Below are 20,339 nucleotides of genomic sequence, written 5' to 3'. Positions count from 1 at the left end.
CATGTTGCAAGGCTGAATGCTGGCACTTTATTCTAATGATCCGTGGTACAGCATGATTCAGATGGAGGTCTGAGTAAGGTGAAAGAAACTACTGCAGCAACATGACATGGTTCTTGTGTCCATGAGGCAATGTAGCACAGATACATTTCACTTGACGAGGGAAACAAGCCAAATGCAGTTGCTTTTATCATTACGTATTTAATAAGTAAGATAATAAATTGATGGACATGGAGTTTAAGATGCAGTAAATATATTTACATAACGAAAATACAAAATGTATAGATGCACATAAATAGATAAAAATGTAATTTGATTTCTTTAATTTTGGGCAATAAGTAATAAAAATCAGAAATGGTTCACTTCACATAAATATCTGCAGTTTTTTTGGCAATCCAGTATCTTGAAAGACAGGACTTATACCAAGATTCAGCAGCTGCATAGAAATCAAAGTGATCGATAGCTCAGTATCCTGAACTTATCATCCAGAGTAATATCTTGTACATCTTTAGTAAGTAAAACAATATAAAATGCAAAAAATTGTTAAACTGTTATAAGGAATATGAATCGAATTGTGCAGATTCAATTAGTTTACACTTGGACCTACTAGACATTCTGCAAAATTGATTTTTAATTTTCTAACCTTTCTCCCCTTCACCGTCAATGAAGCTGACTGGCCCATATTATTTTAAACTATGTCATCACTCATTTGCCATATTTTGAGTCTGGAGCAGGGAAACAATGGGGGTAACTTTAACTTCGTAAAACAGGCACTACCTGATCAAGTTACAATTGCCCCAGGCTTGTGTCTTGTGTACTATTGATCAGTAAACACCAGCAGAGCAGTGAACAACCAAGTCACAGTTGGGTAGATGAAAGATCAATTGTTCATTTGACAGTGAGACTTGTGATATCTTGCCTGAATGTTGTAGCTCTAGTTAAATTCCTCAACCATTTTCACATAGTAAAAATGGGAGTAGAAGGACCTTCTGTCTTCCCCTCACTAACCACCAGGTGACCATTGTGGTTCCTTTATCTGCTACAGAAATAAAGCAATTCACACATTTACACTATTCAATTGAAGAGTAAGAGCAGACACAAGACCCCTAAGATATAAACAAGTAACCAGATCAAAGGTTGTATAATTTAGAAGCTTAAAAACATCATTTTGGAAACTTTCAGTTTCTGCGAAATTTTAATTCAACCCATTAACTTCCTCACCACAAATGAAATTTTTGTCCCTAATTTTCCTCGAAAGCTTGTTTTTCTTGACAAACTCTGGATTATCATTCAAAACATTTAAACCTTGGTTCAAACTGTAATGCCATGAACATGAAGCAAGACCATGTGGTCTGATAATTTTGGCAATTATTCCAAATGCCAAAACTTTGGTGATATAGAGTGTCCCTGCCTCAAAAGGGGAAAAAAAAATTCCAAATAATGCAATTAGAAGTTGCAATGCAGGGTTAAAATTAGGCCCATAAGCAAAATACTGCAGATGCTGGAAATCTGATTTAAAAACAAAACGCTGAAAATACTCACGAGGCCTGGCAGCAACTGGAGAGAGAAACAGAGTTAACGTTTAAGGTGTTTGAAGAAAGATCACGACCCGAAACATTGGGCTGGATTTTACAGGGCGCCTCACTCCCCCACCCCCTACCCCTCCAGCTAAGAAGTCAGGGAGAGCCTACCCACGACCCTGACAGCTGCCCCAAAGCAATTTAATGCTGGGAGCAGCGATAATTGCCTTGGGGTGAGACTCCCACCCTTTTCTTGGAAGGAAGTCCCACCTTAGAGAGCTGCCGTCTAATTGGTTTGGTTGGCAGCTCTGTAGCAGCGCAGCTGGTAGGCAGCCCTACTGACCCTGGACTTACCTGAGCTTCTCACTGGGGAGGAGGGTCTCAGCGAGGTGCAGCACGTCTGGGTTTGAGGCCGGGGCGCGGGGGGTGGAAGCGAGCTCAGGTGGGCCGAGGGGGCCCACAGAGGATCTTCTCCTTCCCCTGGCCCGACAGCAGCCCACGCAGCTGAAGCTGGGTAAAATACCGACAGTGGTGGGACAAGGCTCTGCTGCTTAAGGGCCTCTATCGGGCCAAGGGCTGGCAGGCCCCCCGACACCTTCCTCGTTTCCACCTCCCCAACAACAATAACATTTCGAACAGGCTGATGGGTGGGTAGGTGGCAGGAAGTCCATGCGCTGGATTTTGTGTATGCCCCCCTTTTTAAACTCTCCAATGGGAGAGTGTAAAATCTAGCCCATTAACTCTCGTTTCTCCACAATTGCTGCCAGACCTGCTGAGTATTACAGCATTTCTGTTTTCATTTAAAATTCGTTCTGTGTGGTTTTTTTTATTATGCTCACATCACTAAGGTCTCGTTTTCCATGGGATAGGGATAGTTTATAATTTTTTTTTAAATTGGTCTCTACGGCCATCATTGCTCATTTGACATTAGTTAAAACAAAATGGGAAATGTTAATGGTTAAGATGATCTATCTCTTCACTCACTGCCATCCTCTCTATTTATACAGAATGAAAGAAGGATTTGCATCATTTAACAGCAAGGGAGTTATGGCAATCAGGTGACGATGTTACAGGTATAGTTGACCTTGAAGAGGCACTTAATTAGATTATAAATTGAGAAAAATAATTTTGAGAGTAAATGTAGAGAACTTTTAGTAACTTTGCTCTTAGAATTTTTTTTCAATCCCGGCATTCTAGGTCAACAAAATACAAGGGCAGCCTTCTTGGTAAAAACTCATTAAGGAGACACTAGAGACCCTAAAAGGTAAGTTAATAAACATCTTTGCTTGGTGCAGAAGACGATGAGTGAGCCTCTTCTATTACAGATGCCTCACTTTCCAATTACTGAGATGTTGATGAACCCATGACTTGCATACTGGCAGGCTGTGGTCACCCATTGCAATTGGCCAGCTGCTCATTACACCTGTTAGTGGGTGGGCAGCTCGTTGGTGGGATATTACTTTCGGCCGGCCTTCAACTTCCCATGCTGGAGTTAAAATACCCCTTTAAATGTCAAAATATATGTTGAAGAAATGCTTATAAATGGGAAATGCAACTTGCAGGCATTTGACCAGATTCAGATTCAATCATAATTTAAATAGCAATATTCATGATCAACATATTCCAACCAGTAGCAGATGTTAGTTAGTACTTCTTAGAAATCACTGCTGTCCATTCTTCCCCACATCCACCCACCCCACCCCAAATGTTCCCATCAGATCATAAGTTGAGTGAATTTGCTTTGGGTGTTTTCTCTTTCTCATGCCTACTCCCTCACCACCAACCCCCAACCCCATCTGTCATTACCACTGCAGTTGCTGGCTTGCTTTCCCAGTTGCTGAAAAATGGTAGTTAAAAAGACATCGGGTTGGTCAAAACACTCATTATACAAGTAAACTGCATGACTGTTTCAAATTTTTGTTTCCCGTAATTCAGCGTCATATGTTGTGAAGGAGTCTCTAATCTTGAGGAGTTCAACAGCACAGCGATAGCCAAATACTTTGTTGTACCATTCTGGAGTTCGTCCTCTGCAAGAAATCAGAGTGATAGAATGAGAGTGTGAAGCTTTGTATTCTGGTTTACGCTGTAATTTCCAGCTGCTCTGTAACAACAACAACAACATACATTTATATAGCACCTTTAACATAGTAAAATGTCCCAAGGTTTGATGATAACAAGCCCTCTCGTGAGGAAACTGCAAGTTATTATCTGTATGTAGGCCCATTTTTCAATCAGAAGGAAGAGATGAATGGAGACTAATCTACTATTGATTGAAGTTAGTTATAGGTTGCCTTAGATCACGGCGTATAAGTTAATCTTCGAAGCCTCCAGAAATCCTTCCAAAACTGGGGTTGACTTATACACCATATATAAAATGTGAACCTGCAGTGGGTGGTTTCCATTTTGAAATGTGAAAAACTAACAGCACATGTAATTCATAAAGTTAGTGTGGCACAGTTTATTGAATGAATTAATTGTACAAAGATACTTTTAACCATAATCAAAGCATTTTAAAGCCATCAAATTCATTGCCTTTGGCATCTGATGCAAAGAGCTCATTGAATTCATTCTGAGTCACTTTGGCTCTGGCATCATCATAAGGAATCCACTCTGGATCAGATTTGGCATTTTTTCTTTCTGAATCATCCCTCCATAACAAATCATCTTCCCCTCCATCCACTGAATTGGATTTTCTGCAATTTTTGAAGAATATGATGACACTTTGCGCACCGATGGATAGCATCTCATGATTTGATGTGGTTTCATTGTCAATCGTGTCAGCACGCATGTTTCAACTCTTTGTGAAGGTGTTTTGCCATCAACCCTCTACTTATTCCATTCTATGTGAACATGATCCTTGAATAGCTTGTCAAGGCACACCTCCAAATGTTGAGCTAAGGACGTTAGGCCTCCTGGTATAACTGCAGTGTGGGTGTTATTTCTTCGCAGGCACTTCTTGATCTCATTGGTTAAACAGAATCTGAACATGTCCTACACTAACAAGCTGCATTCTTCACATAGGCCACCAGGAAGCCTATTCCACACATTATCAATCCATGCTCATCCATCCAACTGTTATCATGGACACGCACAAAAACTCCTGCAAGGAATTCGATACTTGGCATGGTTTTGTGTTTGAAAATTACCATAGGCTTTAATTTCATTCCATCGTCATGCCACCGTGAATCTTGTCTTCTCGTACTGTCGTTTTCACTAGAATGGATTTTGATTCTTTACACTCCATGGTTTAGCTGCTGGGCATATTGAAATCCATGGGCGTTTCATTTATGCCGCCAGTGTGACTTAATAGGTACTTGTGCTTTTGCCGCTGCCTGATGAACTGCTAGAAATTGATCGTTTCAGCATCGAGGTCTCTTGGTTGTCTCTGAGCAACCTTGGTCTTCTGTTTCAACACTAGACGGTTTTGTTCCATAAAACGGCTACACCAACTAGCTATTGGTCTGAAATCTTTGCTGGACTCAGGGTTTGATTTGGCTCACTTAAGTGTGTATATACACATTGCATTTCTAGTCACAATGTATCAATTCTGACAACTTTCGAGGGCTCATTCCGAGATGATGCTTCTGAAGATCAGGCAAGTGTCTGGTCGCCTCAATGATGGCACATTTGATCTTGCTAAATCTTCTTCAGGGCAGATTCCGTCTTCTTGCATTTTTGCACTAGTTTTTCACTAACACCGAATTCCCTCGCTGAAGCACCATTTTTTGATGAGTTAGCAAATGTTATGACTTTTAGCTTGAAAGCAGCTTCTTGTTTCATTCCTTTCGCTGGGGGACCCAATTCTGTTTGTTACCCACCATGCCATGCACAGTCTGTTCTGTGTGGCTGTGTGTTAAACTCCTGCGTATCTTCTTCGCAACAACCCATTTTGCCTGAATGATCCCAGAATTCAACGTACAGTTTAAGTTAAGTAAAACATGCATTTCTGGGGTGAAAAATTGAGGCTGACTACTAATGCGAGGAAAGCATTTGTAGCTGAAAAGACTTATATGCTGAGTATATGCAAAAACATGATATTTGACACTGAAAAAATGGGGTCGTCTTATATGCCGTGATCAAAGGTATCAATACACTAGACAGATAGATAAAATGGCACATGGAATGCTCAATAAATGGAGGACACTGAGTAATGTAGAGGAAGAGAGAAACTTTGGAGTTATGTAGCAGGACATGCCTATAAGGTTTGTATGGCATGCTTTTCTTTATCAGCTGAGGCATTGAATATAAGATCAGGAAGGTTATGCTAGAACAAGTTAGTTGGACCACAGCTTGACTACTGCATACAGTTCTCACCACATGTAATTGCACTAGAGATTTATGAAGATGTGGCCAGGACTGGAAATGAGCTATGAGGAAAGATTGGATGTCTTCTTCGAAACTGAGGCAGCTGAGGGAGTGACTTAATTGAGGTGCAATACATTATGAGAGGCTTATATGGAGTACATTGGGATGACCTAATTACCTTAGCAGAGGGATCATAGATTTAAAGTATTCGGTGGAGAGATTAAAGGGGAGATGAGGAAACATTTTTTCATCCAGAGGATGTTCAGGACTTGGAACTTATTGCCTGAAGAGGCAACAACTCTCACCACCTTTAGAAGGTATTTGGATGTCTAAGCTACAGGGCTATGGACTAAGTGCAGGAAGGTGAGATTATGCAAGGTAGCTCTTCATCAACCAGCATGCACACAGTGGTCCGAGTGGCCTCCCCTGTCACAGAAATTTTCTATGATTCTATGATCTCCTGTCTTACTATGAAAAACATGCTAAAATTGAGGTAATATAAATACCGTAACAATAATTATAGTAAAATCATTACACATTAAAGGAAAAGGACTCTCTTAGAATCTCGCAACAGCCCTGCACCCCAGATTAACTCTCTTTGAGCTCTTTCCATTTACCTTGTGTCTATTCGACAGATATGCGACAGCTTGGATTTTGGTGCTCCAACTGGTTCGATGAGAAACTGGGACGTGATCACATTTGCTTGGACTCCTTGTAAATGAACTTCTTTGGCATCCACAAATGTGGCACCTAACACACACATTCCAGTTTGAGAGTCTGTCTGCCAATTCCTGGAAGAAAATTAAACCAGTTAATGTACCACATTGCCACAGCACAAATGAAACTCACCTGCACTCAAGAGCTTTTCATACAATTACGCAAATTAATTTACCTCCATTTTTGCTCATTTATATATCAATATATTTGATTGGGATCAGGACAACAGCACAACACTTAATACTCCATTTTATTTACGCACTTTTAGTCTCAGGAAATAGCACATGCTACTACTAATCAGATCAGTGATTGTGTCAGATTTTTACTTTGCTCAGATAATGGTATCAAGTGTAGACAGGGTTATTTGAGTGATTGGAATCCAGCAAAAGAAAAAATATTGAACTGAGTCAGGGAAAAGGGTGCTTAAGGCAAATGAATGGGCATTCTGGAATCCTTTAGCAATCCTTGGGTAGAGTTTCCGCTTCTGGCGCAATTGGCAATTCCAGCACAAATGCCACCTGCTTTGAGAAATACTTTCACTGCCAATAGCCCCCCATCCCCCCCACGACAACCTGAGTTTCCGCCCAATGCTATTTGCATATTTCCAAATACAAAAATGAGCCAGGGTGCAATCAGGCAGTGTTCTAAAACTGAATTTTTTTTTTGGCAGAATGGCTTGAGGGACCAAATGGCTTATTCTTGGGCCTGAATTTCATACTTCCCGCTTGGGGGTGGGGGAGCATGCTATAGCACAAATGGGCTTCCCACTGGGTTCCTGCCTACTCTGACCTCTCAGCGATGTTATGCTGGAGTGGGCAAGGCCTTGGACAATCAAATTGGTCGGCAGCTCTCTGAGGCGGGACTTCCTCTCGAGTGAAGGGTGGAAGCCCCACCTGCAGGCAATTAATGCTCACTGGAGCGTGAAATGGCTTTAGGGCAGGTGGTACCGGTGGGGGATGTGTTGCCCACTGACTCTTCGGATGATGGGACGGGAAACCCTGCCATCCAAAATATCCTTGCCCTGATCCTTATTTTCAACGTTCTTAAAATGTTTCCTTCACGTTTATGTCCATTCATTTGCTTAAGCACCCTTTTCCTTGACTCAATTCAATTTTTTTTGTTGCTGGTTTCCGATCATTTAAATAACCCTTTCTAACCTGGGTACCATTATTTAAGCAAAGCGAAAGTCTGACACAATCACTGACCTGACATATAATAAAGGTAGGAAAAATAAATCCAGAGCACCCTGGATGATGAGAGAGCTAGAGGTAAAGATGAAAAGGAAGAAGTGCATGTACTACAGATGTCATATAAAAATACTATCAAGAATCAGGCTGAATACAGCAGGACCAGAGGGGAAGCGAAAAAACTAATAAGGAAAGGAAGGAGAAGGTGGTTGGTGTCGGGAACGAACTTCCTGAAAGGATGTTGGAGGCAGGTTTGATTGAGGTATTCGAAAAAAAATGGGATTGCTACCTGAAAAGAGAGAATGTGCAATGTAACAGGGATAAGGCAGGGGAGTGGGACTAGGTAGAATGCTCTTTCAGAGAGCCTGTGCAGTCTCAATGGGCCAGTGCAGTCTTGATGGGCTGAATAGCCTCCTCCTACACTGTAAAGATTCTGTGATTTCATGATTATGTGAGCTAGTGTGTAAATAAACTGGAGTATTTGAATGCTGTGCTGTTGTCTTGATCTTAATCAAATGTATTCATATATAAATGAGCGCAATTAGTGTAACTTCCAACAGTGACTAATTCACCCCAGGGCACAGCCAATTTTGGAGGTAGGCCTTGCTTCCGTCAGGTCTTTGAAACTAGTGAGAAATATGCTGGAAGCTCCATGCCCTTATGTTTTATTTTTATCACAAGAAGCTTTGGGCAATCTTGTTAATTTTCATGCTTTGGAACACATGGTGGCACTTTTGAGAGCAATATGACTTCAAGTGTCTTTCTCCTTTCCAATCTACTTCCATGGATTTCTTTCGAGTTTCTTATTGCATTCAATAGTCTGGGCTTCAGACTACTAATGCTGGCAAATACTTTCAATAATGTGCTGTTCTTATCTGCTGACTTCATTACAAATGAGTTTATAATTTTAAAAAATTGAGCTAAGGTAGAACATTATTCATGCCTTTGTTATTTCTAGACTTGACTATTTCCAATGCACCCCTGGTCAGCCATCCACTTTCTACCCTCTGTAAACATTAGGGTCATCCAAGACCCTGCCAATCATGTCCTAACTTGCAATAAGTCCTATTCACTCATCAGCTCGCTGACGTGGTTAAGCAACATTTCATTTTTAAAATTCTCAACCTTATTCTCAAATCCCTTCATGCTTGCCCTTCACCATCTCTATAATGTCCTTCAGTCCCACTGTCCTCTGCACTCTGCAAATTCTGGCCCTGATCATTCGATTTTAATCGCTCCACCTTTGGTGGCTGTGCCTTCAGCTGTCAAGGTGCTAAGTTCTGGAATTACATCCCTAAAGCTCTCTGCCTCACTACTTCTCTTTCCTCCTTTAAGAGGCTCCTTAAAATCCACCTCTTTGGCCAAGTTTTTGTGGCTCAATGTCAATTTTATTTTTGTTGATAATGCTCCTTGGGACATATTATCACCTCCTGTCTTCCCAAATTTTGTCCACCATCTACAAGGCACAAGTCAGGAGTGTGATGAATACTCTTCACATGCCTGAACGAGTGCAGCTCCAATAACATGCAAGAAGCCTGACACATCTGTTTGGGTTTTAAATTGCAAAAGTACATCATGTTCTATTTAGCTTGCTGTAGTCATGTGACCTCTGCCATGAGGGAATCTGACTATAAGTTGTCATTTTACATTAGTTCAATAAAGACCTCATACTGAGAAAGACACTAAGAAGCACTGCTGTCTTTGTACTCGAAACACCGTCCAGAACAAAACAGTCAGCTTGATTGGCACCCCATCCACCACCTTCAACATCCACTCCCTCCGCCACCAAAGCACAGTGGCAGCAGCATGTAGTATAAACAGGATGCTTTGCAACAATTTGCCAAACCTCCTTTGACATCACCTTCTAAACCTGGGACTCCTGCCACCTGGAAGGACATGGACAGCAGATACATGGGAACATCACCAGCTGCAGGTTCCCTTCCAAGCCACACACCATCCTGACTTGGAACAATATCACCGTCCCTTCACTGTCACTGAATTGAAATCCTGGAACTCCCTAACAGCACTGTGGTGTTCATTAGATGGACTGCAGCCATTCAAGAAGACAGCTCACCACCACCTTCTGAAAGGGCAATTAGGGATGGGGCAACAAATGTTAGCTTAGCCAACGATGCCCACATCATATGAAAGAATATTTTTTTAAAAATCACGTCAAAGGCACTATATAAATTTAAATTGCTGTTGTTATTGGTGTACATCACAGCAAGTACTGTGTAACATCGGGAGCCATGTTCCCCTAGAACTGTCATCTCCACATTGTATATGAATCCAAAATTTTTGCCAATAAGTTCTACATATTTCTTGTCTTAGCCATAGAATCCAGAGGTGCCACAACCAATACCTCTGACCCTTCTACACAGATGTTCCAATGCAGACTTAACCATTACCTCCTGACCCAGAGTCATTGCAGGATGCAGTGGTTTGCAAGAAGATCGTAGGCTTTCTCCATTGTAATGGCATTGCAAATTTTGCTGGTTTTTTTGTGCTGTTAAGAACTAATTGCTCAAATTTTGTGGAGTCACCTTCATCAATCTTGTTGCTGTGACTAAAGCAAATCACTTAGTACCGACAGATCAAAATATAGAGTCAAAGGAAGGGAAAGAAACAGGCAGAAAATTACTGCTTGTGCAGTGAACAATCTTACAAATCAGGCTCTTCATGACAGCACTGCCGAAGTCTGAACAAAGGATTCTGTCTCTAAGGGAACTATTAAAATGTATACTTTTAAAATAGGGTCAGCACATGTAGAATTTTTGAGATTAAATTCTTGTTGCTTACCTCAAAACTGTGTAATCTCTGGCTGGGTGTGGGAATGTACTCCTGATGGTGTAATGATAAATCTCCGTCTCATCATCCAGAGTTTCAATGACTTTTGAATGAAGGAGGTCTTTTTCCCAAAGGTGATGCTCCGTAAGCAAGTGCTTCAGAATCTCCTCTGGTGGCTTTTCCATCTCAGTGGATACTTTCCACAGCCGCAAGGGATGATTGTCATCAACCTGAAAATGCAGATAAATGAAAGTAAATCATTCTAACTTGAAGTCCATCAATGTCAAACATCATTAAATCTGTAATGCTGATATATGGCTCAAAGATAAAGTTTTTGACTCGGCCCATGAAACTAATAGCTGAATTATATGAGGTGCCGGATTCCTCACTCCCCATCTCAGCTAAAAAGTTGGCGGCAGAGCCCGCCAAGGGGAACAGCGGCTGCCCCGCAACCATTTAATGGCCAATTAGTCGTTAGGCTGGGGGCAAGATTTTCTCCTTTCTGGATCAGAAAGTCCCACCTCAGAGAGCTGCCGGCCTCTGATTGGCCAGAGGTTCGCCAGCACTTCGGGACAGAGGCAAGTGGTGCTGGATCAGGACGTGGGCAAGTGTTTCGGGGTGTCACTGGGTGCCAAACTGGCTGGCCCTGGCAATGGGGTTGGGGTGGGGGATGGCGGGGCTGGGGTTTGAGAGGCCATGGAGGAGAAATTTAACTCGTTTCCCCCTGCCTTCAAACCCGCTGTTGGGGGAGCGTTAAATCCAGCCCTTCCTTTCTTGATCTCCAGTCAGTGCTGGGTTAGTTAATCTCAATCCGCTAGCAGTATAGGGTCACAACATCCCTGGATAGAGAAAGGAATATCAGTGGCCGTCACTCAATATAAATTATCAGCTTACCCCAGGGGACCACAAAGATTGTCAGCTGTGGGATTTGAATGGCTAGACTAGTGAAGTATGGAAATAAAGGCAAAAGGCTGCCTCTTCAACAGTATAAAACCCATCACATTTCTACCTCTCTTCAGCTCCAAAGTGTCATATGGACTCAAAACATTAACTTTGTTTCTCTCTCCACCGATGCTGCCAGACCTGCTGAGTTTTTCCAGCATTTTGTGTTTTTATTAGAGAAGTATGGATACAGCAGAGGTTGCTTAAGCCAACATTGCATGGTCAGAACACTTAACTTAGACCCCTGACCTGGAATTATCCAAGGTTGGCTTGAGTAGGATAAAATTTTATTAAATGTGCATTTTTTATATTAACTAATAGGAAAGAACTGAAAAAAGGCACAGTTGTCATAATGTTTTGTCACTAAAGGCACAATATACCCAGTATCTTTTTAGCTGGCACCAATTATTAAGGTATTAAATGTTTCACAGTGGAAGTTAATATCAGAATTAGACTATGCACTCACACTGCTGACCTCATCCATTTAGTTACTGGATCATATCAATCACAGAAGCCAGATGACAAAGGCCAACATTGCCAGAATTGATATTTTAATTAAGAGTTTCAACAAAATGAAAAACAGGACTAATGATGTTGAAAAGTAGCACTAACAAAGGACTTGTGGAATTATTAATCTAAATGTGTCATTGTTCATGTGAGGGAATAATAGAGAGCAATTATTTTGCAACACTTGTAGAATTACATGGCCCATCATAGGTGACAAACAACAATTACATTCATATGTGAAACCTACCAGATAAAGCCACAATAATTAACAAGTGTCTTACACTCACTTCACCAATGGAAATGTTTGTTGCGTGACACTGCTACCTGCAACATCAAAACTCATTGCACTGTCACTTTTGATAGCTTTTCCTACTTATGGCCATGCCCCTCCCTGTCTTGATAACCTCCTCCAAAGTCATACAGCTGCCCTGCAAAAACTTTCTACTCCTTGGAGTCTGGCCCCATGCATTTATCTGCCTCATCTCACATTTGGCACTCATACCTTTAGCCCCATTTTCTGGAATCCCTTCGCAAAAACCACCACCCCTCTCTACCTTGTCCGCATCCATTAAGGCCCTCTTTAAAACCCATCACTTTGACCAAACATTTGGTCACCTCACTCTTAATATCTCCTTTTTAGACTTGGTGCTTATTTTCTGATTACACTTCTGAATGACATTTACGTTAACATAAGAAATAGGAGTAGGAGTAGGTCATTCAGCCCCCTCAAGTCTGCTTCATAATTCAACAAGATCATGGCTGATCTTCTACAGCTCAGCTGCCCCTTTCCCACACTATTGCCAGATGCCATAATTCCAAAAATGTACTCAATGAGCACCCACAGCTCCCTGGGGTAGAGAATTCCAAAGGTTCATAATCCTTTCACTGAAGTAATTTCTCCTCAGATCAGTCCTAAATGGCTGACTCCTGATCCTGAGACTGTGACCCCTGTCTAGACTCTCCAGCCAGCAGAAACATTTCCCCAGCATCTATTGGTTAAGTCCCTTAAGAATTTTATATGCTACAATTAAGAAAGTACGATATAGATAGATTCAAGTTGTCATTATTGGTCACCTTTTTGTATGTGATTTCTGCATGTTCTACACTGGAGCAGCTGATCCAACCTTTAAATTTCTCTTTCGCCTCCTTCTGCAGGTTCTGTAAAGAACTCTGTAGTGCAGCTTTGACATTACAATACCACTCAGAATTATTTAGACCATCATCACAGTCAGACTGGAAATCCTGGTTGATGGACAAGCTCTGGCATTGCTCTATCCACTGCTCAGGAACCTAGAAGAAAGAAAATAATTGCCAATACCTCAATCTCTTCATAAAAGGTAAATTGGCAGCCAGGAGCTCAATGACAGGAAGGGAAAAGATCAACGGGCAAAGGAAAACAAATAATTTAATCAGATTACTCTAACTTTACTCTGTATCCATTTCTAAATAAGTTTAAGCAAGTTTAACAAATTGGGAAAAACATTCACCTTGGTATGCATTAAAAGGACATTTTAAAGCCAGTTGAAAAATTCCAGAACCAGTTCACTTCCTGCTATATATGGATCCAAAAAAGATCCATATGCGTTAGCTCTCAGACCACGAGAGACTCAACCATGGCTTAATTAAGTTTATTACTGCACAGCCATATAAGGGGCGAATTATTTACTCATGCTCCAGGGATTAGATAGGAGCTTTTAGCAGACTGTGGGAGTCGATTCTTTGCGGTTTGTAAGAGCATTTTCTTGTAATAAGATCTTGCCGTACGTTGACGGAATATTTATTGTGTATTGAGCTAGATTTTTGTTTCAGTTTCATAGTTGTGAAGGTGTTTTAAAAAAAGCACAATTGTTTTAAGAATGAAACATATACTGTATGATTCGTAAACATATTTGATTAAATGGGAACTATAATTGAATTGAGAGTTAACTTTACAATAAGTACTGATTAGCAACAGAGCAACAGTTTACAGAAGGTTATTACCAGAAAGAGATTTGTACACTCTGCAATCATATGGGCCAATCCCTGTGTGGCAGCGAGGTTTTCACTCAGATCTCTCTGGTCAGGTTTCCCGAGACTGTACTTCCTTTGGCTCACCCTAGGCACAGATGAGAAAAGAAAACATCATCTAAATTGCTATCTAGTTAGCTAATGTTGTTCATTGAGCAAAAGCTGCATGTAATATTTATTCCAGGGACTGTATCTGGCAACATTCCTCTACTGCAGCATAGAATCCTAGCTATCAGGAGGTGATAAGCAGCCAGTCTGCAGTAAGACTTTGAAAGTTTAAAGCCAAGCTTGAGAAATAAAAGAGCAGCTTTATCTGTAATTCTAAATTCAAAGCTACTCCTCTCCAAAGGAGATAAACTAACATTCCCTCTTAAGGGTGATTGCATTCAACGTGCATTACAGAATGGAACTCAATCAGGCCTGCTGCTTCAGCGCATGAACTACAGTCCATTGTACAATCTATTTATTTGCTGTAATCCTGGGCCAATTGAATAATGGAGTACTCCTGAGTCTATACATTGACTTAACCGGGAGATAAATGTTTTTGAAATAAATGAGCCTTGTGATCTGGTATCGACTGGTGTTACATTTTACAATTTCCCCCCATTCTGTCTGCCTATCCACATCGCCTCTGATTATACAGTAGCGCACAGAGTATCCCAACCTAAAAAGGCAAATAGGTCCCTTGCCAATACTACCCTTTTAGTGGTAATTAGTCACTTAGTTGTGCCCAAAGAGGGAAAAAAAAACCTATGCACTTTATCCCATTGTCGCTCTGTTACCCATCATCCATCTTTTATATGTGCACAGGTTCAGAAATTTCTCTTATTTCCACACCTGCCGGGTGTTAAAGTTCTCATTTGTACAATGTCTAAAACCTACCTTGAGGTAGTGCTTTCCCTTCTCAGGGTATTGAGGTGGAAGAGGGATGGAGCCAGGCAGACTGCAAGGTTTGTAGGGGTCATTTGGTTCTCATTGACACAAGCCACAACGTCACGGAGAAAGAAGAGGAGAGTCTGCAGAGCTTCACGATTTTCATCTGGAAGGAGCAGAATGGCTGCTTGCACGGCAGGAAGTTGCTGGTCTGTTGGCAGGACTGTAGGAGGGGACAGAGTAAAGATTCCAAGTAGGATTGATAAATGAGGACAATAAATAGTCATTTTGTGCACTCAGAAAGGTAGATTAATCAATTTTACAAAGCACAGAACTGATCAAAACTTTACTCATACATAGTCTTATAGAATTTTACAGCACAGAAGGAGACCATTCTGCCCCATCACACCTGGCTGTCAGGAAAAGGGCTGGGGAATGAAAATACATTTGTAGTTCTATTTTTCCCCAAAGATGCATCTATTTTTCTTTCAAAAATTGAGTTCTGTTTCCACCACCATTTCTGGTAAAATATTCCATGTCCTATAACCTGTATAAAAATAATCAGCTGTTTTTCTGATGACCTTGTATGACTACCTAGTATTTTTGAAAAAAAAGACAAGTAACCTCCTTAAACCACAAAATATTCAACTGCAATGTGGATATTAATCTCATGGTATTTTAGTTGAGGAAGCATACAACTAGTTTATCAAACGAAAGCAGCGTGTTGTAAAATAGGCTATACTGATAATTGCATACCTCTTTCCAAGATGCCTAGTTCACACAGTTAAAGATTCCCTTCTGGCATCAGGGTTACAATGTATCAAGGGATATGGAGAAAAGGTGGTTAAATGGAGTCAAGGTACTGATCAGATATGGTCTCATAGAAAGGCAAAACGGGTTCAAGGAGCTTAATGGCCTACTCCTGTTTGTTTGTTAAATTAAATCCCACTATCCAATGTATTTGATAAGCCAACACTCCTGCAGAACCGGGAATCAATCTGCATCTCTCCATCTGCTCTCTCATAAAACAACCATGTGGGACACATTAAAAAGTGCTAACTCTTCTTTTGGTAAAGAAGCCATGAGTGAAAACAGATTGTATTATTCCATTTGAAGGAAAGGGTAAAGGTTTCCTCACTGGCTTTATGCACAAATGATATGAGATCTGGCAATTCAAATCCTTTCAGTAGTAAAATCCGTGTACAGAATAAAATCGTCTAACCTTCAAATCTTGCTCAACAGGAACATGCAACTTTTAATGGGAGGGACTGCATTTGTATTGAAAGAAATGACATCTGGCTATCAGAATCACTTCTTTAAAACAAAAACAGACTGCAAACATGAATTGGTAACTATTTAACACAAGTGCACCTACACTGATATATATGAAGGAATGACTCGCAGAGCTTGGTGGTCAACAAGGGTTCAGGTAGATCCCGGAAATACTGTTTCAGCATGTCTGCTACATCAAATGCAGATTGGCCTTCATAGCTGACCCCATCTGGACAGCTCTCATTCATTTCTCGTAATGCCTGGATCCTCGATTTCACTCCAGACTTTCTGAATAATCCAACCTAATGTACAATTAATGTGAAAAGAAATTAAACATCATTGCATTAGGAGCAAACAAACTTTTTTTTATTTTTGACAAATATGATCAGCTTTATTATCAGCAACTAGCACAAAGATCAAAGTCCACCTGGATTTAAACATTTCAAACCTGATGCTTCATTTGAACTTTCAGGTGAGTCCATTGTGCATGGAACTATACCAAAGTTGAGGAGGCATAGTCAGTGATAATCTTTTTATATAGAGCCTCATTACACAAAAAAAACTATTAAAATGTTTTACATAATGTTCACATTGCATTAATAAACACACTGGTGGTAAAGTCAATGGAAGTAAAATCCAGGAAAGATGTGCAATTAAGCATTTTACACCGTTGCAAGTCAAAATTACCCCCATAGCCCTCTGATGTCCAGAGTATGAAACCAGAGCACATAAGAGAGGAAAGCCTCCTCTTGCTACTGATACTGAATTCCAAGCCTGGAGCATTCTTGTTTTGTTTTCATGAGTTACTTATTAAGAAAATAAAACTGGACACAGGTTGGCACTAAATTATCTATTTCACTCAGGAGCTGATTGATCAGTTTAGAAAACAAAGTAATTCATAAAAATACATTTAGAAGGAGCACTTCTGAGGCTGGGGTAAAGACACAAACTGGTCCAATCTACAATTGACCAGGATGCGCTTGAGTAGAACATTGGCTGACAAAAAGGAACTGGACATTGTTACTTTGTGATGAGGACAAACATGGGTCAAAAACAATATATTTAAAATAACTACACAAACCTGATCCAGGCAGTGGCTCCTGAGGAAGTGCATGGCCTGCAGAATACTCTTTGGTAGAGGATGTCCTGTGCGCTGAACGTTCAACAGCAATGGAACACCAAACACCACTTGGTCCTTGTAATCAGGTGCTTTCATTTTCCTGATAAACTTGGGAACTGTCCTACAGAATCAGGGATACAACAGTTAATGTGACTTTATACACAACAACTTGTGCCAATTTTAGGATTGAACAAAACACCAAATATATTGCTCCAGATTTTGCAGGCAGGGGTGAAGTGATGCACTCACAGCTGACCTTGAATAAAGTTGTCCAGAAAGATTTAGTAGGTTCTAGATTTCCTCCATTCTGATGTGGCTTTGAATTTGGAGCCACCTGTGGCATCCAACAACAGTGCAGGCAACAAGCAGACTAATCAGCCAATCAGGCTGGAGAACGCTCATAGACAGCAAAGCAGGAAGTAAAAAGCAGGGATTAGAATTCACATTTTAATCAATGAGACATAGTTAGCATGCAGGTACAGCAAGTAATGAGGAAGGCAAATGGAATGCTGGACTTTATTGCGAGAGGGATGAAGTCTTGCTACAACCATACAGCGCAGTGGTGAGATTACACCTGGAGTACTGTGTGCGGTTTTGGTCTACTTACTTAAGGAAGGATACACTTGCTTTGGAAGCAGTTCAGAGGACGTACACTAGACTGATTCCTGGGACGAAGGGGTTGTCGTAGGAGGAAAAATTTAGTTGGTTGGGCCTACTTTTATTGGAGCTTAGAAGATTTAGAGGTGACCTTATTGAAGCACAAAGATTCTCAAGAGACTTTACAGGGTAGATGCTGAGAGAATGTTTCCTCTTGTGGCAGAATCTAGAACTAGAGGCCACAGATTAAAGATAAGGGGTCTCCCATTTAAGATGAAGATGAGGAGGAATTTATTTTCTCAGAATGTCATTAGTCTTTGGAATTCTCTTCCCAGCGAGCAGTGGAGGCTGGGTCATTGAATATATTCAAGGCCGAGTTAGACAGATTTTTGATTGTCACAGGAGTCAAAGTTTATTAGGGACAGGCTAGAAAGTGGCATTACGGCCACAATCCGATCATCCATGAACTTATTGAATGGCAGAGCAGGCTTAATAGGCTGAATGGCCTACTTCTGCTTCTATTAATAATGATCTTATATGGGATTAAAGGAAGAAGCTGAAAAATAATTTAAAAAGTAAATAAAAATGTTTATTTTAAAGATCATTGAATTTATAAATTGTTCTGAGGGAATGAGACAGCACACTCAAAGTTAGTTTTTCAGAATGAGAGTTGTTGAGCAAAATTAGGGCTTAGAACACCATTCAATACTCAGTTACATGTGATTAAACAAGGTTCAACATTGCCATTGGTTCTTACAGTCAGAATAGTACATAAAAGGTTGAATCAATTCACTGATTGTGTAGATTGCATCCGCTAAGCCTGAAACAGTGCACTGTGTAGAGGAGCACTTGTGCTCCAAAACTTGCCGCACCCCTAGCCAAGCTGGTCTAGTTTAGCTACAACACTGGCATCTACTCAGCTATGTGGAAAATTGCCCAGGTTTGTCCTGTACACAAAAAGCAGGACAAATCCAACCCAGCCAATTACTGCCCCATAATCCTACTCTCAATCAGCAATAAAGTAATGGAAGGGGTCATTAACAGTGCTATCAAGCAGCACTTGCTTAGCAATAACCTGCTCATTGACGCCCAGTTTGGGTTCTGTCAGGGCCACTCAGCCCCTGACCTCATTACAGCCTTAGTTCAAACATGGACAAAAGAGCTGAACTCCCGAGGTGAGGGGAGAGTGACTGCCTTTAATATCAAGGCCGCATTTGACCAAGTGTGGCATCAAGGAGCTCTAGCAAAACTGCAGTCAATGGGAATCGGGGGGAAACTCTCTGCTAGTTGGAGTCATACCTAGCACAAAGGAAGATGGCTGTGGTTATTGGAGGTCAGTCATCTCAGCTCCAGGACATCACTGCAGGAGTTCCTCAGGGTAGTGTCCTAGGCCCAACCATCTTCAGCTATTTCATCAACAACTTTCCTTCCATCATAAGGTCAGAAGTGGGGATGTTCACTGATGATTGCACAATGTTCAGCACCATCTGCAACTCCTCAGATACTGAAGCAGTTCAAGCCCAAATGCAGCAAGACCTGGACAATATCCAGACTTGGGCTGACAAATGGCAAGTAACATTCATGCCACACAAGTGCCAGGCAATGGCCTTCCCCAACAATCGCCCATTGACATGGCATTACTGTCACTGAATTTCCCACTATCAACACCTTAGGGAACACCATTGACCAGAAACTGAACTGGACTAGCCATATAAACACTATGGCTACAAAAGCAGGTTAGGGGCTAGGAATCCTGTGATGAGTAATTCACCTCCTGACTCCCCAAAGCCTGTCCACCATCTACATGGCACAAGCCAGGAGTGTGCTGGAATACTCCCCAGTTGCCTGAATGAGTGCAGCTCCTACAACACTCAAGAAGCTTGACACCATCCAGGACAAAGCAGCCCGCTTGATTGGCACCCCATCCACAAACATTCATTCTCTCCACCACCAACGCACAATTGCAGCAGTGTGTACCATCTACTAGATGCACTGCAGGAATTCACCAAGGCTCCTCAGATAGCATTTTCCAAACCCATGACCACAACCATCTGGAAGGACAAGGGCAGCAGATAAATAGGAACACCACCACCTGGAAGTTCCCCTCCAAGTCACTCACCATCCTGACTTGGAAATATATCGCTGTTCCTTCACTGTCGCTGGGTCTAAATCCTGGAACTCCCTTCCTAACAGCACTGTGGATGTACCTACACCACATGGACTGCAGCGGTTCAAGAAGGCAGCTCACCACCACCTTCCCAAGGGCAACTAGGGATGGGCAATAAATGCTGGCCCAGCCAACGAAGCCCACATCCCTTGAATGAATAAAAAAAAAGCAGGGCATTATTGACAATAATTTCCAGATCCCCACATTTGACTGCACATGTACTAGAACTTACTGTCAGCTTTCCACAATAATGATGGCAAGCACTGACAATTTCACCATTTGTATAACTTCAAAGTTAGGGCCTTGTAACATTAAATTGATAGCATGACAATTATGAATCC

General features: G+C 41.3%; 1 protein-coding gene across 4 annotated transcripts in view; it reads right to left on the bottom strand.

Moving 5' to 3' along the window:
- Positions 1-293: 293 nt before the first annotated feature.
- Positions 294-20,339, bottom strand: part of LOC144685972 (rho GTPase-activating protein 7) — a 170,227-nt gene continuing 150,181 nt past the window's right edge. For all 4 annotated transcript variants that reach the window (XM_078551049.1, XM_078551050.1, XM_078551051.1 and 1 more), the window contains 8 exons: positions 17,196-17,355; positions 16,218-16,416; positions 14,852-15,065; positions 13,943-14,057; positions 13,037-13,252; positions 10,526-10,743; positions 6,440-6,613; positions 294-3,544 (listed from right to left, as the gene is read on the bottom strand). In XM_078551049.1, the coding sequence (XP_078407175.1) occupies positions 3,427-3,544; positions 6,440-6,613; positions 10,526-10,743; positions 13,037-13,252; positions 13,943-14,057; positions 14,852-15,065; positions 16,218-16,416; positions 17,196-17,355 (1,414 nt within the window). In that variant the 3' untranslated portion in view covers positions 294-3,426. The remainder of the gene's footprint in view (positions 3,545-6,439; positions 6,614-10,525; positions 10,744-13,036; positions 13,253-13,942; positions 14,058-14,851; positions 15,066-16,217; positions 16,417-17,195; positions 17,356-20,339) is intronic.

The sequence above is a fragment of the Cetorhinus maximus genome, chromosome 10, assembly GCF_964194155.1.
Source record: "Cetorhinus maximus chromosome 10, sCetMax3.hap1.1, whole genome shotgun sequence".
NCBI lineage: Eukaryota > Metazoa > Chordata > Chondrichthyes > Lamniformes > Cetorhinidae > Cetorhinus > Cetorhinus maximus.
The sequence above is the reverse complement of the archived record's forward strand: the minus strand, read 5'-3'. Positions and strand labels throughout refer to the sequence as shown.